At 33.3% G+C, this 24,787-nt stretch overlaps 3 protein-coding genes across 5 annotated transcripts; all 3 read right to left on the minus strand.

The window, feature by feature from the left end:
- Positions 1 to 106: 106 nt before the first annotated feature.
- Positions 107 to 2,657, minus strand: LOC145325906 (ATP synthase F(0) complex subunit g, mitochondrial-like). Its single transcript, XM_080168907.1, has 4 exons — positions 2,549 to 2,657; positions 2,031 to 2,122; positions 1,172 to 1,280; positions 107 to 463 (listed from the first exon to the last, which is right to left on the minus strand). The coding sequence occupies exons 1-4, from the start codon at positions 2,627 to 2,629 to the stop codon at positions 458 to 460; spliced, it is 288 nt and encodes a 95-aa protein (XP_080025033.1). The 5' UTR covers positions 2,630 to 2,657; the 3' UTR covers positions 107 to 457.
- mRpL43 (mitochondrial ribosomal protein L43) lies at positions 2,640 to 7,772 on the minus strand. 3 transcript variants are annotated; one of them, XR_013881657.1, is made up of 7 exons: positions 7,653 to 7,772; positions 7,227 to 7,342; positions 6,515 to 6,590; positions 5,756 to 5,848; positions 4,715 to 4,836; positions 3,613 to 3,939; positions 2,640 to 2,753 (listed from the first exon to the last, which is right to left on the minus strand). XR_013881657.1 is itself a non-coding variant. In XM_080168906.1 (6 exons), exons 1-6 carry the CDS (start codon positions 7,758 to 7,760, stop codon positions 3,867 to 3,869), a joined length of 588 nt encoding a protein of 195 aa, XP_080025032.1. In that variant the 5' UTR covers positions 7,761 to 7,772; the 3' UTR covers positions 3,502 to 3,866. The 3 variants fall into 3 exon arrangements, 1 of the variants encoding a protein (XP_080025032.1); XR_013881656.1 differs by lacking the exon at positions 2,640 to 2,753 and adding an exon at positions 2,970 to 3,078; XM_080168906.1 differs by lacking the exon at positions 2,640 to 2,753 and having other exon boundaries at positions 3,502 to 3,939.
- On the minus strand, positions 7,769 to 23,637 carry LOC145325903 (H(+)/Cl(-) exchange transporter 7-like). Its single transcript, XM_080168903.1, has 16 exons — positions 23,458 to 23,637; positions 22,864 to 22,943; positions 22,201 to 22,443; positions 21,798 to 21,905; positions 21,375 to 21,580; positions 20,944 to 21,181; positions 20,482 to 20,620; positions 19,746 to 19,861; positions 17,337 to 17,451; positions 16,807 to 16,994; positions 16,281 to 16,466; positions 15,583 to 15,687; positions 14,803 to 14,913; positions 13,636 to 13,762; positions 10,168 to 10,369; positions 7,769 to 9,681 (listed from the first exon to the last, which is right to left on the minus strand). Exons 1-16 carry the CDS (start codon positions 23,523 to 23,525, stop codon positions 9,577 to 9,579), a joined length of 2,337 nt encoding a protein of 778 aa, XP_080025029.1. The 5' UTR covers positions 23,526 to 23,637; the 3' UTR covers positions 7,769 to 9,576.
- Positions 23,638 to 24,787: the final 1,150 nt, after the last annotated feature.

Genomic DNA, 24,787 nt, shown 5'->3' on the forward strand with positions numbered 1-24,787 from the left:
GAATATGATTTGATTAAAGGCAGTAAATAATGGTGGTAAAACTGCTATTGATCAAAATCTGAGCATTAAAAAACTACAAAGTCTACGTCTATAACAACAATAAATACATATTTAGCAAATATTTATTTAATTCTTCGACAAGAGATTTCATGGATTACAAATGACTACACAGTAATAATTAAGGGAGGAAAATGACATCATAAAAAAGTTTAAAATTCAGTCTTTAAAACAAGAAAACTTATCATAATATTGGTCGTAGTAGATCTAAAAATCTACTAATTAAAAAGAAAAATCTTTCAATTTGTTTAAGAAAATCTTCCAATGTGCAGATAAAAAAATCTTCTTTAGATTATTTGATGTCATGGAGGAATAGGACAAGAGGTTAAGTGAGGATTAAACAATACACAATACAGGTCAGGTAGTAGCTGATCAATAAAATAGAACATCATCCCAAAGTTTAAACCTGAAAAAAAAAAATATATGGGAATTTCATAATTGTATGGTTTTAATTTGTGTATTTTAGACTTAATTAAAGCCTTTAATATAAATAATTTTCCCCCTAAGGAAGGATTCGTTTTTGGAAAAATTTAAATTTTTCAACATTTGAAATTAAGAAAAGGGGACTATGCACGAACGAGGGCAAGTGATCCTAAGCCATAGTCCTCAGCATTGAGCCATAGTATTTTTTTAGTGAATATACTAGGTTTATTTCAAATATTTAGTTTATCGACTAGAAAGTTAGGTTTCACCATGGTTTTATATAAAAAAAACATTGAAATGTAAAGTAATTTTTAATGCAATATAATCAAATGTTTTGTTGAGTTCAAAGGACAAAATAAATAACACAGCAGAAAAGCATCAAATGCTGTAAATTGCAAAAGTACATTAATTAAACTGTTTACAATATTACAAGTTACCAACCCTTTTAGAATAATGTACTTTGGTGTCAAAGCCTTTAAACAACAGTTTAAACTCATCAAAACATTTGATGATATTGCACCAAAAAATGCTTAACATTTCAAAGTTTTATTTTTCATATACTTATTAGTCGAGAAACTAAATATTAAATAAAAACCTAGTATATAATATGCACTAAACAAATACTATGGATCAATGCTGGAAGTAAATACAATCTCGATACAGGGATGTGTAAATGGAATATAAATTATACCTGGTAACCGATTATGCTTCCCTTTCCGATGCACTCTCCGATAAAGAACCAGCAGAGAACCTCCAGACCGATTACAGTGTTAATGGTGGCTTCCTTCACGGTCCAATCCCTAAGATACATCATAATTAATGGGTTAAACTAGGGTTGGCAATCCGAAACCGCCCAAATTTTGGCCAATTTTGGAATCCCGGATTAGGAATCCATTTTTTTTATAGCGGATTCTGATTCTTAATTGTAAGGCTAAAAAAACGTCTTGAGCTTTTTCTTTCAACCCCCCTCCCCTCTTTGAAGGCAAAGATCACCCCCCCCCTCCCCCACCTAGACCACCAAGTGGAGGTATCAGAAAATATGAAAAACGCAGCTTTAGGTTCTTCCCAGTACCCGGTATAATTTAATATCTTTATATTTTTTAAAAGGCATCTTAAAATATTGCTAAAATCTAGAATCCGTCAAAAAAAAATAAGAATCCGGAATCAGCGGAGAATCCGTTTTATTTTTGGACGGATTTATGTAAGAAACCAAACCCGGTCCAAAAATTTGACGGATTGCCAACCCTTAACAATTAAAACAAGACCAATAACGGTCATATTTGCGTAGATGTATATTTAATTTATTATATAGAACATATAAAAATGACAATGAAAAAAGAGTAAGGAAAGGAGGCCGAGAGGTTATATATTTAAATTTTGTTGTTTCCTCGTAATAGATTTAAAATGAAGACCTCAATTTGTTCAGTGGTTAGCTAGATCTTAGGTTACAGACAAAAACTCTTGCTACTTTATATAATAGAAAGTGGGAGAGAAATTAAATTTTTAAGGATAATATATTATATACAGTACACCCTTGTAGGTTAGTCTACCTGAAGGTCTGTTTCTGCAAGTTGGCAATCTTAACACTCAGGTCAGAGATAGCCTTGGGGATCTCAGCGGGGGTAGGGGGGACCAATTCAACCTAAAAATAAAGTCATTAAATTTTGTAAACATTTAGTTTAAAAGATTTTAAAAAATCATCTATATCTGTTTTTGATAGTATTTTCACATAATCAAATAAAACCCCCTCCCCCCCCCCCCTTCCATTTTTATCCTTTGAAGTCCCTTGTTTAAACTGATCTTGTAGTGTAAGTTGATATTTGCATTCCAATTATTGCAAATAACCAACCAACACTTTGTTTTCACTACATTTGTCTGAAAGACATGATGATTATTAGTTCCGCCTTTTTGAAACCAAGACATTCATACCAAGATCCCATCTCCTACTATCATTGTATTTTGTATTTTAAACAATGTTAGATATGTCGCGATTTTGGATGAGATTCGAACCCACAACCTTTCCATATGACGAGCAAATGTGCTAGCTGTGTGTTATAAAAAATCCAACCTTAGCATATCTGACAAATGTGTTAAGCTTGGGCTTAGCAAACTCCATGAGGGCGGGCAGTTTCTTGACGAGCTGGGCCATTTTAAATCTGAAAGATTTTCATAATTTTATGTAAATAATTTTAATTATTATTAGGTACAAAATAATATACTTTTAGATTCATGACAATAGAAGCAAAAGTCGAGTACTCATAAAGGAAAAGTTTCTAATAATATATTTCATTTTTCTTTGATTTTTAAACTTCTTAATTTGAGGGGTATTACACCCCTCCCCCTCCTTAAAAATATTGCCCCGAGAAAAAAATCACCTTGTGAAAATAAATATCATCTTTTTTTACTAACAAAAATAAGTGTTAGGAGAGTAGTACAGCTCTATCTCAACCACAAAAGATTTTTTTTTCTCTTAAAACAATTAAAATGAGGGGGGGGGGGATTTACCCCCAATTTATAGTGGGATATTTCATGGCCATAATAAAATTGCATTATTAAGTAATGCCAATAAGTGTTATTTATAACAATTTAGGTAAAACCCTTAATTAAACCACATGTTTTAAGTCACTTCAAGTTAACGTGATTCTTGACTTTGACACAACTTCAAGTTAGGACATACACACAAAAGGAAAGTTTGACAGATAGACAAGTAAACCCTTTAACTTTTTGCATATAAGCAAATTAGCTTAAATACTTTAAATCATTAGTATAACACACACATTCAGTTAACCTTTTCTTGTCTGCTACTTGTTACTAGATACTAGTGTCGTGTGTGGGGTTATCTACAAACTTTCTGTCTTTCCTGGCAAAACTTGACTTTTGCATTTCCCCGATTTTTCCTATTGGTGTACATATTTAACCGCAAAAATTTTGGAAAGATAAGATAATGGAAAATGATTTTTTTACTTTACTACTCGTGAAGTTTGCTTTTAATTAATCGTCTTTCCAGTAATATTTTTTATAATAAGTTTCAGAAAAAAGTTTTTGACTGGCTAAAAAGTTGAAGGAAAATTGGTGACTCATATCTTTGTTCTGTACAATAAGAAAGAGAACAAGAATCAAGAAAACAAATACCTAGTAAAAATATAAACAATTAGGAACTTAAAAGAATATTTTTTCCGGTGTTTTTAAATTACTAATACATGAAGTACACGAAACTTTTAATTTTAGTAGAATTTTTTTTGTGCTAAAACATGTAAATCAATATTGGTTGTTTTGCAAGCACATTTGATTTCGTCATCTCCACATTTCCTGCTGACCCCTTTCCTCCGCCCCCTGTTGACACGAATCTTCACCTCTCCCACGCCCCCTGAGGAGTTATCCCCCATTTACTCCCCCTGTTTCTTGTAAGCTAGCTTCTCCTCCTCCCCCGCGGTAAATGCCTCCTTTCCACTTTGTTGACTGCACAGGGGGAAAGGAAAAATATCGTTCAATTTTGTTCGAAATAAAAATGGTGGATCTGCGATTGACTTTCATTAATCATAGAGAAATACTTTCAAGGAATGAGTAAACTTAAATTAAAAGCAAAGACAACATCATTCTTAAAGCGAAGCCAAACAAAGACTAAATATCATGAAAGGATCTTTTAATCTTCATTTTAACAATAAAGTTCACAGCATTTGATGACAAAACAAACATACTTAGTGACATCCAAGTTGATAAGCTTTAGAAAGGGAAAAGAAGGTTGCAGGTAAAATCCGTAAAAGTGTGTGTTTTAAGGCTTAAAAATAGTATTAGAACGATAGGTAATATTCACTAAATATGTGTATTTCTTATTGAAAAAAACTATAGACTACAATTTTTTTTAAAAAGTTAACGCAAATTTTTATCGTTATACTACTGTTTTTAACTTGAAACACACAACCTTTACGGATTTTACCCGCAACCTACTTTTCCCTTATTCCTTATTGCTATAAGATTGCCAATAAAAGATTAGAAATTGATGGAACGATTCCAAAACACAAGCCTACCTCCTACTTCAATAATCACTGGATTCCTAAATGTTTAGGGCAACACGCCGTGTCTGTGAGAGGGCCAATGCATTCCAAATAAGTTTAGCTGCATTTATTTATTATGACAGAGTTTTGATCCGAAGTTAAAAATACAACTATTAGACAATTTGCGCATTTTTTACTAAAGCTTTGATTAAATAAATTTGATTCAACAATATTCTTTCCTTTTGAAAATCTGTTGTAAAATTTCTGTAGCAGTTTCTTCAGAAGCCATTGAAGGTTTATCAATAGGGAACTTCATAAAAGCCTCACTGGGGTCCTTTTGGGTAGTCGAGTTCCAAAAGCCCTGATAACAAAGATCATATGATTATTTTAGAAAAGGCAGAATAAAGAAAAAATTTAAAAAATAATATCCTATAATATATAGTATATTTTTTTGTCTTAAGCTGAAATTCTCGGAAAATGCTGGTTTTACTATTCAGAGAACCTTTACAAATGTATGGGGATGGTTTTGAACCAGTGTTGTGGATCCGCATTGATTGTATGCGGATCCGGATCCTCCATATTTGGTCAGTGCGGATCCGGATCCGACTCCGGATCCTTAACAATAAAAATAAAATCACCAAATTTTTCAAAAAATATTTGTTCCTTAATCTCGAAGTCAAAAATACTTTTAATTTTTAAGTCTGAACCTAAACCTTAAAGATTGGCTCTCATCACGAGAATGTCTTTGTAGGTGACTATTTTATATACATTTAGGTAGATTTTTCCATTTTTTCCGCATTTTTTTGAGTCCAAGGATCCGGTTCCGGGGTGCCTACGGCACCCCCAAAATCGTTTTTTTTTTTTTTTTTTTTGGGGGGGGGTAATCGCCCCAGGCATTACCCCCCCCCTTGGACGTCTATGAGTCCGATCCTTATGAAAATTTTTGTGGATAAAACCTATACTAATTATGATTATTTATGCTTGACTGGCCGTTTGGTCGTTTTTCATCGATTTTTTTTAGGCTGAAAATGATTACCCAGAATTGCCCTCCTACCGGGTAATTTTCGGTATTACGTCCTAGGATAACGTCCTTTTAGGACCTGATAGTCCCTTCCGTAAGCTTTCTAATTGTCTTGGTTTCATTTGAAAATATTAGTATAAAAAAAACGAAAAAATACCGAAATTCCCCCCCCCCCTTACCCTAAAGATAAACTAATCTAAAACTCAAAAGTTTCTTAAGTATTTTTTACTTGTTCAGAATATACAAAAGAATTACTTACTTGTATAGAAGGATGATCAGAATAAGTATGTTTTACTTGTTCAGAATATACAACACCAGAATGTCCTCTATACATTTCCATATAACCAATTATCTAAAAATATTGATACTAAAACAGGATTATATGCAGGGGTATATATTCTGCACAAGATTCATTTTTTCCCCAGTTAAAAAATATCTCATTTTCCCCCTCGAGATTTTTCCTCCAAGGAGGAGAAAAAAAAATAAATTAAGTAGCCCTTAAATCCTCTAAATGCATTCAGTTAGTTTTCTTCTTAATTTTATGAAATACATGAAAAGGAGGAGTTGGTTGCGCTAAAAATCCGTAAAGGTGTGAGTTTTAAGGCTTAAAAATAATACCTAGTAGAACGGTAATAATATGTGTATTTCTTATTAAAAAGAAAAAAACTACTAGACAAATTTTTTAACTTAATTTAACTTAATTAACTTAAAACTCACAACCTTTACGGATTTTTAGCGCAACCTACTCCTCCCTTTGGCTCAATTTGCTCTTTATTTTTTCATTTTTTTCCCACCCCCACATATTGTCACCCCCCCCCCCACATAAGAAGGGTATCCCATTTTATTTGATTCATGTTTCCTAATAGGTACTATCTATGGTTTTATGATTTTCAATCATGAAAACCTTAATTGTTGTCTCCAAAGTACAAAAGTAAAGTTCTCTATTGATGGGAGCATTACAGACAGACCAACACAAAGATGTGCAAGGTAGCCTCACTTCTAGTATTATTAACCCTACCTCTTCCACTGTATAGTTATGACAGGATTGAGTATATTTTTCTCCATTCAGAAATTCAGCAACCAAAACAGGTGACCTGAATAAAAATAAAAATGATATAAAAAATCATATTTCTATCTTCATTCCTAGCGGCTACATCCTTGCTTCTGGGAGCTATATATTCGAAGGAGTAAGGAAAGTATCAAAATAGTTTAAAACGGAACTTAGATATATGAATCAAATGGCCTAAAACCATCCAGGGAACTTTAAGAAGCTTCCATAAAATGGAGAACTCATTCGGTTCAGTGGTTATCAAAATCTTAAACTACATACAAAAAACCATTATACTTTATGTAATAGGAGGAAAGAAATATTGTCGTGATATGAAAACAGCTAAAACATTTGTACTTTCTCCAAATTAATTTAGTTGTTGTTTGGGGTTGATAATCGAACATGACAATTTACGAAAGCAAGAAAGTAATTAAATTAATAGCTTTTTATCGTATCTTATTATAGACATCTTTCCGAAGATAGTGAAATGAAAAATGAGAATATACCAGTTTTATTAGCTAACAAAACTTGTTTTAATACCTTATTGTTATTATTACTTTATTATTAGTAGAAAATTGTCTGTAATACGATACGATACATGATTTTCAGTATGGCTCACAACCGGTTCTAATCCAGGGGATATAAACCGGTTTCGAAGCCATGCTGGTGGAAACAGATATACCTGTGTCTTCGAGGTTTCAGATAAACAACAGTTGCCGGATTTTTCTTTGCAAAATCCACAATATACTGCTCAATATAATTTCTCATACCCTGGCTAGCTCCGTTGGATTTACAGAACTGAACAAATAATCCTTATAATAAAGTAACAGGATGTGTGTTTGTTTGTACCGAAGAAGGATCTCGCAAACCGCTGAACCGATCAGGTTCTCCTAGACAGTTAAGCTTCTTATAGGTAGATGGTTTTAGGCTAATTCTCTTTTTTTGTTTTAATAAATCTGCGTATGGTTTAAGGCTATTTTTCTGCCCTTCCTCTTCGAATATTGAGCCTCTAGATGCTAGGGGCGCAGCTAGTAAAGCTATCGTTACGGACGGACGGACTGACGGACGGTGATGGTTACAGAGTAGCTTCGCTACAAAAAAAGGTTACCTTTAAAGTAACCCTAGCAAGTTGTGGAACATATCTGCCAACACCATTATTTATCAAAGCATTCTTATTTATAAATGTGTTCTTTAACATCAACCCGAGGGACGTCATTTTTAATGCTGAAATTTATAAATAAATCATTTTACATTATACATGGACATATTCATTTCATAAATAGCACAGCTAGAGAAATAATATTTCCAACATGGCTTCGAAACCGATTAATAACAGCTGAATTAGAACCGGTTATCAGCCATGCAAAAAAATCATGTACAGCATCGTATGACAAACAATTTTCTACGAATATTAAAAATAAAATCATAAAAGTTAAAGTTTTGTTACCCAGAGGCTTCGGCCTATAAGAGCTCATAAAACTGATTTTAATCTTATAATTTTTATTTTAATGTTCTCGAAATGCTGTCTATAAAAAGTTTTAGAATTCTTTTATTTATCTAAGGTGATAAGAAACGTACAAAAAAGTTCTAGTTGTAGAGTAGCTATGCCACATATGCAATGGTTTATATTCAATCATGGATTATCACATATCAGATCAGTTTCACGTGCAGAATCATATTTTTAATCATATAGTATAAAAATATAACTAATTAATGTATGTATGTATATAATACTTTTTGTACATATGGGTATGAATTATCATTTATTTCTTGACACTTTTAACTTTATGGGTAATTTTATGAGACGTATTTACTTTGATAGTTACTTTGTTTTAAAAAGTTTAATTTACAAATATAAATTAAACCTCTCATGAAATTACCCCTTTAATGACTATAGATGATGTGTTATCACATCCGCAACAGAATTGAAAGAAAAAAAATAATTTTGTGCTAAGCTGGATCTTTAAATGTGTAGCCGTTGTCGCTGCCAGAGGTACAGCCACTGACCTAATAGCAATCTTTAAATCAAATTGGCTACGCGTGGCCACGGCTATATGCGATCTTTAAATCACAACCACATTTTGAATTTTCAGTAAAAATTTGAAGAGAAAAATAATAATACTTATAACATTTAAAAATCCATATTTTGTTGGCAGCAAAGGCAGTGGCGACAGCCATGGCTACGACTTCGGCTACACATTTAAAGATCCAGCTCTGGTGTAATTGGGCGAATGGGATCGCACACCGCTATAAATATACTTTAAAATAAATTTAGATGATCAATGAATATTTATAGGTCTTTTTACAAATGAATACTATGAAATATATAATGAGATTAAAATCAATCGAGTAATAAATATTTTGGGTATAGTCCCTTACGTGACAACGCCCTTTAAGGGGCGATTCGTCGTATTTTTAAAATGGATTTTAATAGGTTAGGTTATATTAGGTTAGGTGATTGCCCCGCCGCAGGATTAGATAATTGGCCCTGCAGGGTTAGAGCCCTCAGCAGGGGCTAGAAATAGGAGAAAAGATACTGTGAAAATACAAAGAATCGCCCCTTAAGGGGCGTTGTCACGAAAGGGACTATACGCATTATTTTTGGCTAAAAGCACTTAAGCATTATCATTATTTTGGCACTAACTTAAAAGCTAAAATCTGACAAAATCATAGAAAAATCAAACTTACATTTCAAAATTAAGTAATATATATTTTTTTGCATTAATGATAATGTACCATCAACCTAGCTAAAAAAACAATCAAAAAAAATCTTTGAAAATGAAAAAAAAAGTTAAATCTAAGCTTATTGAGACTCTTTGTAACTTTATAATCTAAGATCTTTTTTTAATAATATGACACTTTCTTATTTCTTTTATGGAAGACTTTTAAAAATAAAGTTAAAATCTAAAATGCAAATTTTCGTAACATAAGTAAATAAACACTTAAAAGTGTGAAAATCGCTTCTACCTTGTGCGTGGTGGTTTTATTTTAATATTATTCTGTGCTGGTAGTTATTCAACCTCACGACCATTCTATTCCACTTGTTCCGTAATGTGCATTGTGGTCCTTTCAACTCTGCCATCCTGCAGCTCTACCTTGTACCTGGCCAGGTCTTTTCTGGTCACCATGCCCACAACCTGCATTGCCAATTATAGAGTCAGTTTACAATGTTTTGCAGAAAAGAGCCAGCTTATAACAACAACGTAATAAATTCGGGAAAACGAAACCTACATGTTTTTCAGCTGCCGTTTGGGGCAACACATCGCAAAATTGACGTCCTCTCCATTCGCCCTCCAAATATTATTCCAGATTTATTTTGCTTGTTGGTTATGCCTTATTCCTGGAAAAGAGGGCATTTTGCGTTTTCCATAATAGTGCCTAGTCGAACACAGAAACCCCCCAATATGGTAATAATATAAAAAATCCACTTTAATTTACTCTTTGACAAACTTAAACCCAGGATCCACAAAAATGTATTCATAATTCCTAAAAAAATAGGCGGTTTTTTTTAAGGGGGTGGGGGATAAAAAAAATAAAAATCTTTAGAATACCTAACTAAAAAAATGAAAGGATTTTTCAAGGAAGCTTCGACCATTCATATAAAACACGTAACTAACTCTTGCCTCAGATTCATCGTTGGTAACAATCAAATGTCTCAATCCAATAGCCCTGAACAGCCTGAACACCTGGGGCAGCGGCGTAGCATGCACTATAGTTGGAGGTGTCGGGTTCATCACGGGGCGCAGGTCCAGGGTGTACTGCCGCTCCTCGGGCGTGACTTGGTCTTGAATTTGATCTATGTCGGGGTAACGCGGGTAGGCATACCTTTACAAACAAAGATTAATTCCCCACATAAGATTTTTATTAGCGAATTTACTCTATAATTAACTTTGTCTGTCTGCCTGTCCGTCAGTCCGTCCATAACGCTATGGGGGAAACGTGATTTTCTCGGCTCCTATTAAAGATAGATAGCTGAATTTTTTAGTGAAGATTCCCACTAAATATGCCCAACTAATATATACATTATTTTGTTTATCTGTCTATAACTTGGGGTGCTAGATAGATTTCTAGATTTTTACGTTTAAACATGTTTAATGTATGACACTGCTCTTTATTAATTTTTTCACGGATATCCTTTCATAAATTTTGAGCTTCGCTAGTTATGGATGTTGTCATCCTTGTTTTATTATCGCTGAAAAAAAAAGAAAGGTTAAATAGTGTAAATTAAGCATTAATTGAAATAAACTTAAAAAAATTATTTTTTTATGCATAGCTCCTAACCCTACGGGGCTACGCAGCACACAATAATAACTAACCTAACAACCAGATCTAAGGCAATACAAGAAATATTGTAGAGTTGTTATTAGAGAAAAATGAGATGAGGCAATATCAATAGTTTTAGCTTTTATTTCTACGATTTTAAGGGGGGGGGGGGAGTTTGTACAGTTATAGGAAATGAAATTCAGTATAAAAGTTTGGGAGGGCCGTGTGGGCTTGTTTTTATAGTTATCAACCTAATTCTTTTTGTAGGCTCTCTTATTTGACTGGATGTACACATAAAACTTTGAAAATTGAATTTCGGCACTTTCCTTCTTGGGGCTTGTGGAGCACAAAAAAACCCCAAACGCTAAAAATATGAGTTCTGAGCTTATTTTTAAAGATATCAACCTGATTTTAAAAAAAATAATACTTTTTTAACATAACTGAATCAACGAACCATTACAGATCTCATTTTGGGACTTTACTTCTAGGAGCTTGTGGAGCAAAAGACCCCCCAAAAAACTAAAAATATGCGTTCTGAGCTTATTTTTAAAGATATCAACCTGATTTTTTTCAAATAATACTTTTTAACATAACTGAATCAACGAACCATTACAAATTTCATTTTGGGACTTACCTTCTTAGGGCTTGTGGAGCACAAAAACCCCCCAAACACTAAAAATGTGAGTTCTGAGCTTATTTTTAAAGATACAAACCTGATTTTTTTAAATAATACTTTTTTAACATAACTGAATCAACGAACCATTATAGATTTCATTTTGGGACTTTCCTTCTAGGGGCTTGTGGAGCAAAAGACCCCCCAAAACACTAAAAATATGAGTTCTGAGCTTATTTTTAAAGATATCAACCTGATTTTTAAAGAAATCTTTTTGAACATAAACCAAACTAGAGAACCATTACAGATTTCATTTTGGGACTTTCCTTCTAGGGGCTTTTGGAGCAAAAGAACCACAAAACCCTAAAAATAGTTCTGAGCTTATTTTTAAAGACATCAACCTGATTTTTTAAAATAATACTTCTTTAACATAACCAAACTAAGAAACCATTACAGATTTCATTTTCGGACTTACCTTCTAGGGTCTACTGGAGCAAAAGAACCACAAAACACTAAAAATGGGACTTTCCTTCTAGGGGCTTCTGGAGCAAAAGAACCACAAAACACTAAAATTATTAGTTCTGACCTTATTTTTAAAGATATCAACCTGATTTTTTTTAAGAACACTTTTTTAACATAACCGAACTTGGTAACTTTTACAGATTTCATTTAGGGACTATCCTTCTAGAAGCTAGTGGGGCAAAAGACCCCCAAAAAGTATTATTTTTAAAAAATCCGGTTGATGTATTTAAACATAAGCTCAGAACTCATACTTTTAGTGTTTTTGGGGGTCTTTTGCTCCACAAATCACAAGAATGAAAGTCCCAAAATGAAATCTGTAATGGTTTGTTGATTCGGTTATGTTAAAAAAAATCAGGTTGATATCTTTAAAAATAAGCTCAGAACTCATATTTTTAGTGTTTTCGGGGGTATTTTGCTCCACTAGACCCTAAAAGGAAAGTCCCAAAATGAAATCTGTAATGGTTCCTTAATTCAGTTATGTTAAGAAAGTTTTCTTTAAAAAAAATCAGGTTGGCATCTTCAAAATAAGCTCAGAACTCATATTTTTAGTGGTTATGGGATCTTTTGCTCCACAAGCCCCTAGAAGGAAAGTCCCAAAATGAAATCTGTAATGGTTTGTTGAAAAGTATTATTAAAAAAATCAGGTTGATATCTTTAAGAATAAGCTTAGAACTCTTATTATTAGTGTTTTGGGGGTCTTTTGCTCCACAAGCCCCTAGAAGGTAAGTCCCAAATGAAATCTGTAATGGTTCGTTGATTAGGTTATGTTAAAAAGTATTATTTAAAAAAAGTCAGGTTGATATATTTTAAAATAAGCTTAGAACTCATATTTTTAGTTTTTTGGGGGGATCTTTTGCTCCACAAGCCCCTAAAAGGAAGGTCCAAATATGAAATCTGTAATGGTTCGTTGATTCGGTTATGTTAAAAAAGTATTATTTAAAAAAAAATCAGGTTGATATCTTTAAAAATAAGCTCAGAACTCATATTTTTAGTGTTTGGGTTTTTTTTTGTGCTCCACAAGCCCCAAGAAGGAAAGTCCCAAAAGGAAATCTGTAATGGTTTGATGATTCAGTTATGTTAAAAAGTATTATTTTTTAAAAATCAGGTTGGTATCTTTTAAAATAAGCCCAGAACTCATATTTTTAGTGTTTGGGGGGTTTTTGTGCTCCACAAGCCCCAAGAAGGAAAGTCCCAAAATGAAATCTGTAACAGTTCGTTGATTATTTTTAAAAAAATCAGGTTGATATCTTTAAAAATAAGCTCAGAACTCATATTTTTAGTGTTTGGGGTTTTTTTTGTGCTCCACAAGCCCCAAGAAGGAAAGTCCCAAAAGGAAATCTGTAATGGTTTGATGATTCAGTTATGTTAAAAGAGTATTATTTTTTTTAAAATCAGGTTGATATCTTTAAAAATAAGCTCAGAACTCATATTTTTAGCGTTTGGGGGGTTTTTGTGCTCCACAAGCCCCAAGAAGGAAAGCGCCGAAATTCAATTTTCAAAGTTTTATGTGTACATCCAGTCATATAAGAGACTTTACAAAAAGAATTAGGTTGATAACTATAAAAACAAGCCCATACGGCCCTCCCAAACTTTTACACTGAATTTCATTTCCTATAACTGTACAAACTTCCCCCCCCCCCCTTAGTATTATCTTATCCAAATTAGGGTGGATAAAAAAAAAGGTAAAACATACCTGAAAAGACCAATATTAAGCTTCCCTTCCCACTCATGGTACAGCTCACTGTAGATCTTGTGTTGTATCATAATTATCAGTTCTGATCTAAGGATAATGCCTCGCAGCTTACCAAGTGATGGCTTTCCTGAAAATTAAAGGATTTATTTAGTCTTAATTTAAAAGTAACAAAAATCTATAAAGGGAAAAGTAGGTTGCGGGTAAAATCCGTAAAGGTTTGTGTTTTAAGGCTTAAAAACAGTAGTAGAACGATAATATTCAATAGACATGTCTATTTTATCCAATAAATCTATTCTTGATTTTAGTAAAAACCTTTTAAATCTACCTGTACGTATTCCCATCGACGATTTTTTGTGCTTCGCTACTTATGGATGTTGTCATCCTTGTTAAAAACATTATTTGATTGTCCATGGTAATTCTATGTATAACATGTTAAGAATTAATTTTTGTCAGCTTGACATTAGCAAAGCGTTCAGTAATTTTTTCAGGTTTTATTAACAATTTTCAGGTATTGTTAACTTAAAAATTTTTTTTGTCTATAGTTCTTTTAATTAAAGAATACACATATTTGGTGAATATTATCGTTCTACTACTGTTTTAAAGCCTTAAAACACACACCTTTGCGGATTTTACCTGCAACCTACTTTTCCGTTGAATCTTACTGATCAAAATAAAAAAAACAAGCACTTTAAGAGAAAGCCCGGACTTTATTCAATAAGAAGTGTAAGAATAATATTTAACATTCTTCAAAGGTGATTTTAACAATTTGAAAGGAGTAGTTGCACGAAATGCATTTGAACTTAATTTAGTGAACCGCATATTTTTCCCTGGTCAATGGTTTAACCTACATTTATATTTAAAAGAATTTCAATTTTCTACCAGTTATTAAAATATCAAGACTTGAAAATCCTATTTTTGTGATATATTCAATCTATATAGCTAGCTTATTTTCACAAAAACAGCATGACAACTAATTTAGTGATGTCTAATTAATTGCTTGTTATTTATTGCAATACAAAATTAAAAATGTTTGATGGTATACCTATAATATTTCTAACTTTTGCTTGAAAATTTTTTTTTCTGAAATGCACTTCAGGCAACTATTCTTTTCCTAGTCCCCGTTGGCATGGCAAACTAAGAAATTACCATTAATTGTGATATATTTACCTGTAATAGACGACGTCATTGGATTATCAACAACGGGAAAACCATTGTGTGTGGTGCTCTTCAAGATCTCCATGACTTCGCCAACTTTCTGTTTGGTGTTAAGGACCACCACTTGATAATTTAACACAATGTTTTATTTATTTTGTGAACATAAGGTTATTTATAGCAATACACAAAGTTAAAAACCTTCCAGGGGTGTATATTCTGCACAAGATTTATTTCTTTTCCCTGTGTGAATTTTTTTCTATATTTTTTCCAGCAAGGAATGAGATAAAATGGAAAAATATTTTCAGGACTCTTTATTTTATTCATATTATTACCCCTCCCAGCTAGGTATTCTTTTATTATTTTTTTTTACCAAAGAGGGGAGAAAAATTGAAAAACAAATGCTCTCAGTTTTTTTAATTTTTTCCTTTATCACCCCAACCACAAATATTTTACTTTAGCAGGGTCATATTTGCAGAATATAAACCCCTGAAACCCTCATTGGTTACTAATTTCTCTGTTTTCTAAATCTGTGTGAAAGATATTAAAACTAGGTCTTCTTTCAACCATCTAGGTGTTTTTTTTTATAAGAAATAAAAATTTAAAATCTAAATGTGATTTCCAAAACAAAAAATATTCAAAGCTGCGCCAAACACTTAAAATAAAACAATTTCATTATTTTTAAAGGAATCTTAAGTTAAGCTACATTTGCCCCTTTTAACCTTAAGTCACGCATCTCATGCAAATCTCTATACCACACCTGCCATTATAAGATTATTAAACTAATGTGTTTGCCTGGATATGACATGATGCCGCTGGCGTATGTAGTAGCTGAAAGTGGAGGGGGCTCCCACCCCAGCAGAGGAACTCCAGCCAGTTGTATATGGATGTCGTACAAACCTGAATTAATATTTACGTTTTTAGTTGCGAATTTACAGAGAAAACTTTAGTGTATGTAATAAAAAGTAAACAAGGATGAAAACATCCGTAAGTACCAAGTGAAGTTCAAAAATTATGAATGAATAAAAATTTACTATAGAGCAGTGTCATACAAGAAACATTAAACTTGATTAAATAGGGAAAATTACGAAAAATTAAAAATCTATTAATCGATCTAGCACCCCAAATAACAGACAGATGGGTAAATCATTGTATAGATTAGATGGACATATGTCATGGAAATCTTTCCTAAAAATTTCAGCTGTCTATCTTGAATAGGAGCCGAGAAAATCACGTTTCGACCAATTCATTAATTACAACCGACGCGACGGACAGACGGAATTGTAGAGTAGCTTCACTACTAAAAAAAATAATTTCTATTTCAGAAGATTAATTCTATTTACATAGAGAGATAGTTTTATTTTCATAAAAAGATGAAAGATAAAAAAGAAAAAAAAATCATATTGAAGGTTTAATTAAAACACAATAAAAAGAGGGATCTTCAGCTAGACATGATTTTATGTAAATAACATCGTAGCAATTAGACAACTCACCTTCGTTAAAGAAGTCACCAACCCATTTAGCCACCATGAGGACGACCATAATTGGGAAACCATAGGTGAGGTTGCCAGTGGCCTCGATCAGGATAATGGTGAGGGAGATGGTCATCCGGACTACCCCACCAAGCATAGCCGCGGCGCCAAGCAGCGCATATTTCCCATGTTGTGTTCCGAAATATTCTATTCAGATTTTTTATATTAATTTTTTTTTTTTTTTTAACTTTAATAGGTACCTACGTTTTTCAACAGTACATTTGTAGGGGAAATGTTCAGTTTTAACGAAAATTACCTAGATATGATTATACTAAAAATTGTAAAAAAAATACTTAGGTAGTAAGTAAATATCAAATTTTAGAATAGAACTGTGAAGAAACGGCGGCTAAACCGCCAATGCTGACGATAACCGGTATATTCTGCCATTTCTTTAAAACTTTTTTTCTGTAGTACTTCAATTCTTTTTTAATTACCTATGAATTTCAATATAACAATAAAGTATTTTTTAACAAAAATATTAACATTCCTGGAAGCAAAGTCGCCAAGACTGTGCCAAAAAATCTTCCAAAAGCAGCGCCAGTTAACAGAGTGGGTATGAAGACACCAGCTGAGATGCTGAGCCCGTAGGTCCAACAGTTCAGCAGGAAGTAGACAACAGAGAAAAGACCGAGGGTTAGCATCTTGTGGGAGCCAGGGGGATCGTGGAAAAGGGATCTAAAAGAAAAAGGTTTAGTTGCATGTATGGACCATATTGTTTAAAACTCCATACTAAACGGATTTGCCAAAATTTAAACTTATACTAAAGATTTTGGATTCTCCTCCCACGCCCCCCCCCTCCCCCCAACAATTTTTTTTAAACGAATAAAGATTATTTTCATTTACATCACTAAGATGTTCACATACTTTAGTGTAGATTTAGTTGTTAAAAAAAATTAAAGAATATTAAGAAGTTTTAAGTTTTAATTTTAAAAATAAAAAAATAAATCCCGGCACTACTCCTATACAGCATTATAAAGAAGCGATTCTACTCTATATCTATGATCTGTTGGAACATACCTTACTGACTGTTCAGGAGTCTGGAACCAAATGGCACCAATAACATTGTACTCGCCATCGTTGCAGTACATCTGTATAGGGTTCTCTGTAGGATCATTTCCAATTGATTTACAATCTATTTGATTAAATATGTAATGGAAACACAATCGATAAATGTTATAAGGGAAAATCAATTTTTCTCGTATTCATTCGAATCCGGTTGATAGGAACCGATTCTCATCTATACGAAAAAACTATGTCTAGCATCGTATTATACAGGGTTGTCGAATTGGGCACTTTTTTTTATATTGGGCGGCCCAATTGCCCAAAAGAGTTTTAGGCGGGTTTTGGGCGCCCAAAAGTGGTTTTGGGCACCCTTTTTGGGCAAATGTCGTAAAAAGCATATAAAAAGGATATAAAATAGCCTAAAACCATACCTAGACTTATTATTAGAAATAAAATAGCCTAAAACCATCTCAGGACCTAAAAAGGCTCCACCACTGGAAAGGAGAACCATATCGGTTCAGCAGTTAGCGAAATCCTTCTCTAGATACAAAAAAGCTTACTAATTTATATAGTTAACTAGCTGCTACGGCCCTAGGGGCACTTGAGGGGGGGAGAGTCAAATTTGATAATCAAATTATTATATTAGATTTAAAAAGAAAAAGTAAAAAAAATTTGGGGGGGGGGGAGAATAATTTTTTTTTGGGGGGTGGGTGGGTTTCCTCCCTCCATTTTTATTTTTAGTTTAAAAAAAATTTTTTAAAAAGTTTTGGGGGGAGTGTAATTTTTTTCTAGGGGCGATTCCTCTTAGGAGGGTGGTGGTACCCTCCCCCAAAATAGTTATAAACCTTCCCAAAACCTATGAGAAGCTACCCTGTTAAGAACCCGATCGGTTCAGCGGTTAGCGAGATCCTTCGGTACAAACACACAGACACACAAACAGACACACATCCTGTTACTTTAGTATAAGGACTAGCGGCTACGCCCCCTAGAGGCCTCTAGGGGCACTTGAGGAGGAGGGGGTCGAATTAGATAACCCAATTTCTTATTTTAGATTTAAAAAAAAAGATTTAAAAATATTTAGGGGGTGGAATTTTTTTGTTTTTGGGGGGTGCCCTCCCCCCCCCCCCGATTTTAATTTTAGTTAAAAAACGTAAAACATTTTTTGGGGGGTTGGGGGTGTCCGAGATCCTTCGGTACAGACACACAGACAAACATCCTGTTACTTTAGTATAAGGATATCACCCAAAAAATAGGCCCGCCCCCCCACTTTTTTAACCCCCTCCCCTTTTTCTCTCCCCCTAAAAGCGGCGTGCCCAAAACTGCCCAAAAGAACCTTATATTGGGCGATGCAAGAAATAACTATTATTCTATCCCAGGTTTGAACTGGTAAAAGAAACTTTACCAATGACTAAACTATGTGCAATGTGAAGCGTTCACAGGGTTTGGCCAGGGGGCTGTAACCTTTAAGGGGTTGCAGAAAAAGGTAAGGTATGCATAGACACTCCTTTACACTTGCTACGCTCCAAAAATCCTCTTGGGGCACTTAAGGTCGGACAGGGAGAAGAGAAATCCTTTACGTTTAATTTTTCTTTTTTTTGGAGGGGGGGGTGGGGAATTTCTCTTTGGAGAGTTAGAAGCGAAGAGTTAAACTTCCCTTATATAGTTAAAGAGCTTTCCTGGACCGATATCGGTTCAGCGGTTAGCGATATCCTATTGTCACTTTTGCAGAAGCTTGAGTAACACATTAACTTTAGGACCGTTGTTAATAGACAAGTATTATCTTTTTCACACATACAAAAACACAAACAATTTAAGTAGACGGTGAAAGAGTGACAGGACATTAATAATGTAATTTTCAACATTACAACATTGTATTTATTTTAAGAAAGCTTTATTATTGCAATAAAGGCATAATATCATCGTCCAATCATATAAAAATTGATTTTGATTTTTTTTTGCATAGCATAAGAGAAACATTTTGAAAGCGAAGCTTTTCTACAATGGAGTTACAATAACCGTTCATTTCTTAAGTTACAATATCTAAAGCACACTTAAAGCAAAAATGTTATATTTATAGAGCTATTAATTTATCAATAGTAACTAAATCATGAAATTTAGGAAGTATATCATAAGATTTTCTTGACTATTAATGGCATCAATTTACAGGTCTAAAGTGTTAAAGAGAGGCAAAAACTAGACTAAAAACTAAAAATAATCTACTCTAAAAATGCAATAGCCTAAAACCATCCGGGGGCCTATATCAAGCTTTGCTTCCCTGATATAAAATCTCAATTGTTTAAGCAGTTATCGAGGTCTTAAGTTTCAGACAAAAAAAACTTACTTCTTTACCTATATATTAAAATTAGGATTCAAAATAATGGACCTCATTATTGAAGATATGAAAAATATTGTTATATTACATTCCTGATATGAGATAGATCATGAGGAAACCCGCCGTAGCCGTGACAGCTGCCACCATCATTGCCTCAAGCATCTTCAACCATGGCTTTGTTATGTACCTCATACGGAAGACTGTCAACCTGAGTTAAAACAAGATTGGTGTCATGAAAACTGATGCCGTGTAAAGTTATACAATACAAGGCCTTAATCATCAAGAATTGTTTTTCTCGTACGGTATTCATTCGAATCCGGTGGATAGGAACCGGTTCTCATCCATACGAAAAAACTATGTCTAGCATCGTATTATATCCAGCTTTCTACTAATATAAAAATGTACATCCATAAGATTAAACCCATTTTTTAATTGTACATTCTACATCCGCGAAACGCTGTTTAAAATACGATGCGAGAAAAACTATTCCAGTTTGGAGTACAAACCGATTTAAATCTGCTGTAATAGAACCGGTTCTCAACCATACTGAAAATCATGTTCAGCATCGTATTATGGACAATTTTCTACGAATAATAAAACGTAAAATCATAATATTAATACCAGTTTTATTATAATGATAGGTTGAAAATTTTTTGAATAAATGTGTATATAAATAAATAACTAGGTTATAAAACTTTGGGTACTAGTTTGATTTATTCCCTCCCTGAAAAATAATGATGACAAAATTTTAATAGGTAAGTATACAAGAATGTAAGGGGGGGGGTGGGAGAGTTTTTCAATTTTTTTTTCTATCCCTGTGATGTTTACCTGTAATTAATATGATTGTAGATGGCTCCCAGAAGGCCTCCGAAAGCCCCCATTATCAGAAACAATGGGATTTCATAATAATCGTAGGTAGCATTCTCAAATGACCCAAAATTTAGCAGTCCTCCATTGCTTAGTTGACCTAAAAAAGAATGAGAACATCTATTAGCAAGAAGAAAATTTTAAATATATAAATCTAACATTAAAGGAGAAAAACATGTTAAGTATTATATAAATCATTAGGTATATAAAAGCTATTGGATGCCCGTGTGTCTTAAAACTAAAAATGAAATGTTTAACAGCGCTAGAAGAGATCTATAGGGGCGAAGCCGCTAGTAAATTATAAAAAGTGGCGCTAATTTAAAGAAATGCTTTTTATCAACTATCAAAGATTCAAAATTCTGCCGACTCTTAATAAATAAGTAGGCATTTTTTTTATAAAAAGAAACAAAGAAGGTTACTAACCTGTATAACCCCTGTAGGTAGAAAGCACCATATTCAACGTGAAATAGCTAGTCATGGATCCAAACAAAATCCGCCAGGTAAGAGCCTGGTTCCAGAAGGAGGCACCCTCCTCCAGGCTGAACAGAACCCCGCCAACAGGAGCTCCAAAAGCGGCGGCAACACCTGCCGCCGCACCGCCACTCACAAAGTCACGCTTTTCGTGGTCTTGTCGGAAAAATGGCAGTGTTTTTGTGTCCACCTGAGAATTAAATATTAGTTAGGATATTTCCTTATTTTAATAAATGAAATAGGAAACCAAATTAATATAAGCAAGATAATAATGACTTTTTAAAGCAAAACGTTTTTGATTTATATTGCAAATGAGAATCGCAGCACAAAATTCAAAATTTTGATCATAATGTAGCTAAACTAAGAACAACCAATGTACATACCTTGATAGAAGTAGCTTTTCCCTGAGAAATGCCAGCCGCAATCACAGCCCCGCTGTGGATCATCGGCCCTTCCTTGCCGACGGCCAGCCCACCCAGGACGGACAGCGTCACGCCGACAGCTTTGCAGACCAAGGTTTTGATTCGGACAACTCGGGGAACTTTGACACCGTTGAGGTAACATTTTACCTGCGGGATTCCACTACCACCTAAGGTGATAGAATAGCATTAAATTATGCAATCTTCTGGAGCGCTTTTTTATGGGTAGGTAACCAAGATAAAGATTTAAGTTTACACTAAAACAAAACATTGTGAAAAGATTTGAACAATTTATATCACACCTTTTCAACCTATGCTTAGCCCCAAACATCATAATGGAAATAAAAAAAAACAGATTTGTAAACCAGCAAATAATTCAAATGTTACCTGCGACAGGTTCGATGTATGAGATAAGAAAGCTACCAAACATGATTGGTACCACATTTAAACCAACCCAGGAGAGGTAGGGCATCCATAATGCGTTGTCTGTAACTCCCTATTTGTGTTGGAGAATAATGTAATCAATTTATATTGTAAAAGGAATAAAAAAAAAACTATCCTATAATATAAAGTAGTAAGGTTTTTTTGTCTGTACGGAAGGATCTTACTAACCACTGAACCGATAAGGTTCTCTTTTACAGTGTACCTTCTCATAGGTCCTGGGAAGGTTTATAGCTATTTTGGGGGAGGGTAACACCAAGTTCCCTAAAGGCCTCTAGGGGCGTAGCCTCTAGTGTATGTGTAAAGCATTACTTTTATAATGTTTGTACTTATTTATCACATCATCTTTCCTTTTCTGTTAACCAACTTAGGAATCCATATTTGATTTTGGACCCCTCCTCGACAGAGATATCAATGCAGCACGCCACCAAAGCTGTCAAGATTCCGACAAAGAACATGACAACCCAGCGTAGAACGTCCTTGCGGACAACAAACTTGTATCCACGACTCCTGACCTCGTCCAGGAGAAGACTGTTGAAGTTTGTGTCATAGTCGAGGGATTCATACTTCTGTGAGATGGTGTCAAGCATGCCTAAATATAATAACTTTTAAACAACATGAGCAGGGTATTATAAGAAAAAACTACTTTTAAGGAGACCACTATTTTTGAGGTCCATAGGGCCATAATATAATGACGAGAAAGCATTAAAATAATTTAAATCGGGTGAAAAAGTAAAAACTAGGTATATGCCTTTTCGAGAGAAAGGCATATACCTAGTATTTCCCTCGTGAAAAACTTGATACACAGATTTATTTTCAATATCAGGAATTAAGAAGTAGAAAATGAATGAAACAAAAAATAGGGTAATTTTTGCTTTTTTAGGATAGTATCTTCTTTATTAAGGAGATTTTTGTATACCTATAAATGCCTTTTATGGAGTTCACATTGGTTTATATCCATAAAGAAAAATATTTTGTTCCATAGGTATACAATTCAGAATATTAAAAATACCTGTGTTAATAAGTCCATCTTCCGAGACTTCTGCATCGCCGCTACTATTATTTATCAGCTGCTGTTGGTCCTCCAAACGACTTGTAAACGGGTTCAGTAATTAATGATTATAAACACAAATATCCCTTTTACATTTTCAGAAAGGTAGATAACAATATCTAATAAACAGGGAACTATCTAAACCCAGAACTTCCCTGAATATTTACAAGAATCCAAAGCCGGAATTTTACGTACTAGAAAGTTTGGGAGAAGATTGATTTATCCTCAATGTCCAATTCCTGCAATTAAACTGTTAATTACACTAGTACCCAAAGTTGTATAACAAAGTTTTCTTATTAGTTGGCATAAAAATTTTGGATAGGTAATTTTTTATTGGTCGGTACATAAAGTTTAGGTTCGAAACATTTCAGCCAATATTTTTAATCTACAAAAGGGGTTTCTTTTGTTTTTCATCATTGGAATGTACATCTATGAATCTTTCTATTGTCTTATTCCTGTAGAATATTCCTGCATTCATGTATGATGTAACCTTTATTATAAGGGAGATTGATATAACCTATTTATTTTACAATTGTTAACATCACTGAACCAAACCTAGTTATATCTCTTTCATCCTCGCTTTGGTTTCCATCTTCTCCACGATTTTTTCCACAGCACGGCATTTTCCTTTATACTTCTATATTTGTCTATAATTTTTCACTGTGTTTAATAATTGTTTTTGTTTAAGGGTTGGAAGCAGCTACATTATGATTATTTCTGAAATAGTGAATGTTATTAATATTGATTGAAAGGCCCTGTTTCAAAATTACTGTTGATTTTGGAAATTTCCATAAAGTTATTAAGATTAAAATATTTTCTTATCTTATGTACAATCTAAATAAGACACCACTGGGATTAAATATTATGATAAATTAGTATATATCCCTAATGATGATAAACTAAATTATCCCTTTTCTGCAGATTATTAATCCATGGGGGCAATATACCAAGATTTAATTAATATGATTTAACATAAGTAATAACGAATAAGGTAAAGGGGCTGTAAAACTTTGGGTACCAGTGTAATTTACAGTCCTCACCCTTACAGACGACAAAAGAACTTACAAAATAAAATAGCTCTGATTTCCAAGTATATATACAACGCGTATATAAGTCTCACTCATTTAATTGTATTCACTTTTAAGTGTTTATTTTATTTCATATTCTTAACTATGAAATCACTAAAACGTATTTATAATTCTAATATTTACCTATAAATATGACCTATTTAATAATTAACCCAATTGAAATGCAAATATAAACTCATGTGAGAAGAAAGATTTTCCTTCCAGCAACTTGAATATGGCCGAAGAAGCAGAAAACTCAATATTTGGACAAAATCTCTCTTTCTAATTTTCCCTTTAAAACTACATTTTTAAAAAATTGTATCCAATTGAAAAATATGATTGATATAAGAATTTCCTTCTAGTATAATAACAAATTCTAAAATTCAATTATTTTCAAATAGTAGTATAAACTATTTTTTGTCCTATTTTATTGATATTTAAAACAAAAAATTTTAAAGGGAGAAAATTAGTGCCAGATTTTACTTGTTTTTCATAGACAAATAAATAATATTAACTTATCCTTTAAAAAAAAAATATCAAAATCCCAACTTGAGATGCGTGTCACTGTCCAAATCTTGAGGTTAATTAAATCCTACGACGGTGGGAGGGGGTATTTTTCCAATACCCTATCCTGAAGCGGGGCTACCCTTTACCCAATTATACCTAAACTAACCCAAAAAAACCTAACCTTACCCTACCTATCCTAACCCCTAAGTAGTGCCAAAACCTAAAACCCTGGACATTTTTCTATATTTTGAATAAAAACTTCAATATTTTTTTTATTTAAGATATTTAAAGTAATTTATTTTAGTATTTTA

Source organism: Acartia tonsa, chromosome 8 (assembly GCF_053477335.1).
Source record: "Acartia tonsa isolate MP-2025a chromosome 8, ASM5347733v1, whole genome shotgun sequence".
NCBI lineage: Eukaryota > Metazoa > Arthropoda > Copepoda > Calanoida > Acartiidae > Acartia > Acartia tonsa.

Bases quoted from the DNA above. Each gene is read 5' to 3' on its own strand.
- LOC145325903 (XM_080168903.1), bottom strand. From the start codon at position 23,525: ATGCCGTGCTGTGGAAAAAATCGTGGAGAAGATGGAAACCAAAGCGAG. The intron at 17,452-19,745 runs GAATGTAATATA...TTAATCAAATAG, and splicing joins CATGATCTATCTCATATCAG to ATTGTAAATCAATTGGAAAT. The intron at 13,763-14,802 runs GTAAATATATCA...TTTAATTTTCAG, and splicing joins AATGACGTCGTCTATTACAG to GAAAGCCATCACTTGGTAAG.
- mRpL43 (XM_080168906.1), bottom strand. From the start codon at position 7,760: ATGACGTCCCTCGGGTTGATGTTAAAGAACACATTTATAAATAAGAAT. The intron at 6,591-7,226 runs GTATATCTGTTT...ATTTTTATTCAG, and splicing joins CTGAAACCTCGAAGACACAG to GTCACCTGTTTTGGTTGCTG. The intron at 4,837-5,755 runs GTAAGTAATTCT...CTTTGTTATCAG, and splicing joins CTGATCATCCTTCTATACAA to GGCTTTTGGAACTCGACTAC.
- LOC145325906 (XM_080168907.1), bottom strand. From the start codon at position 2,629: ATGGCCCAGCTCGTCAAGAAACTGCCCGCCCTCATGGAGTTTGCTAAG. The intron at 2,123-2,548 runs GTTGGATTTTTT...CTTTATTTTTAG, and splicing joins CATTTGTCAGATATGCTAAG to GTTGAATTGGTCCCCCCTAC. The intron at 1,281-2,030 runs GTAGACTAACCT...GATGTATCTTAG, and splicing joins TTGCAGAAACAGACCTTCAG to GGATTGGACCGTGAAGGAAG.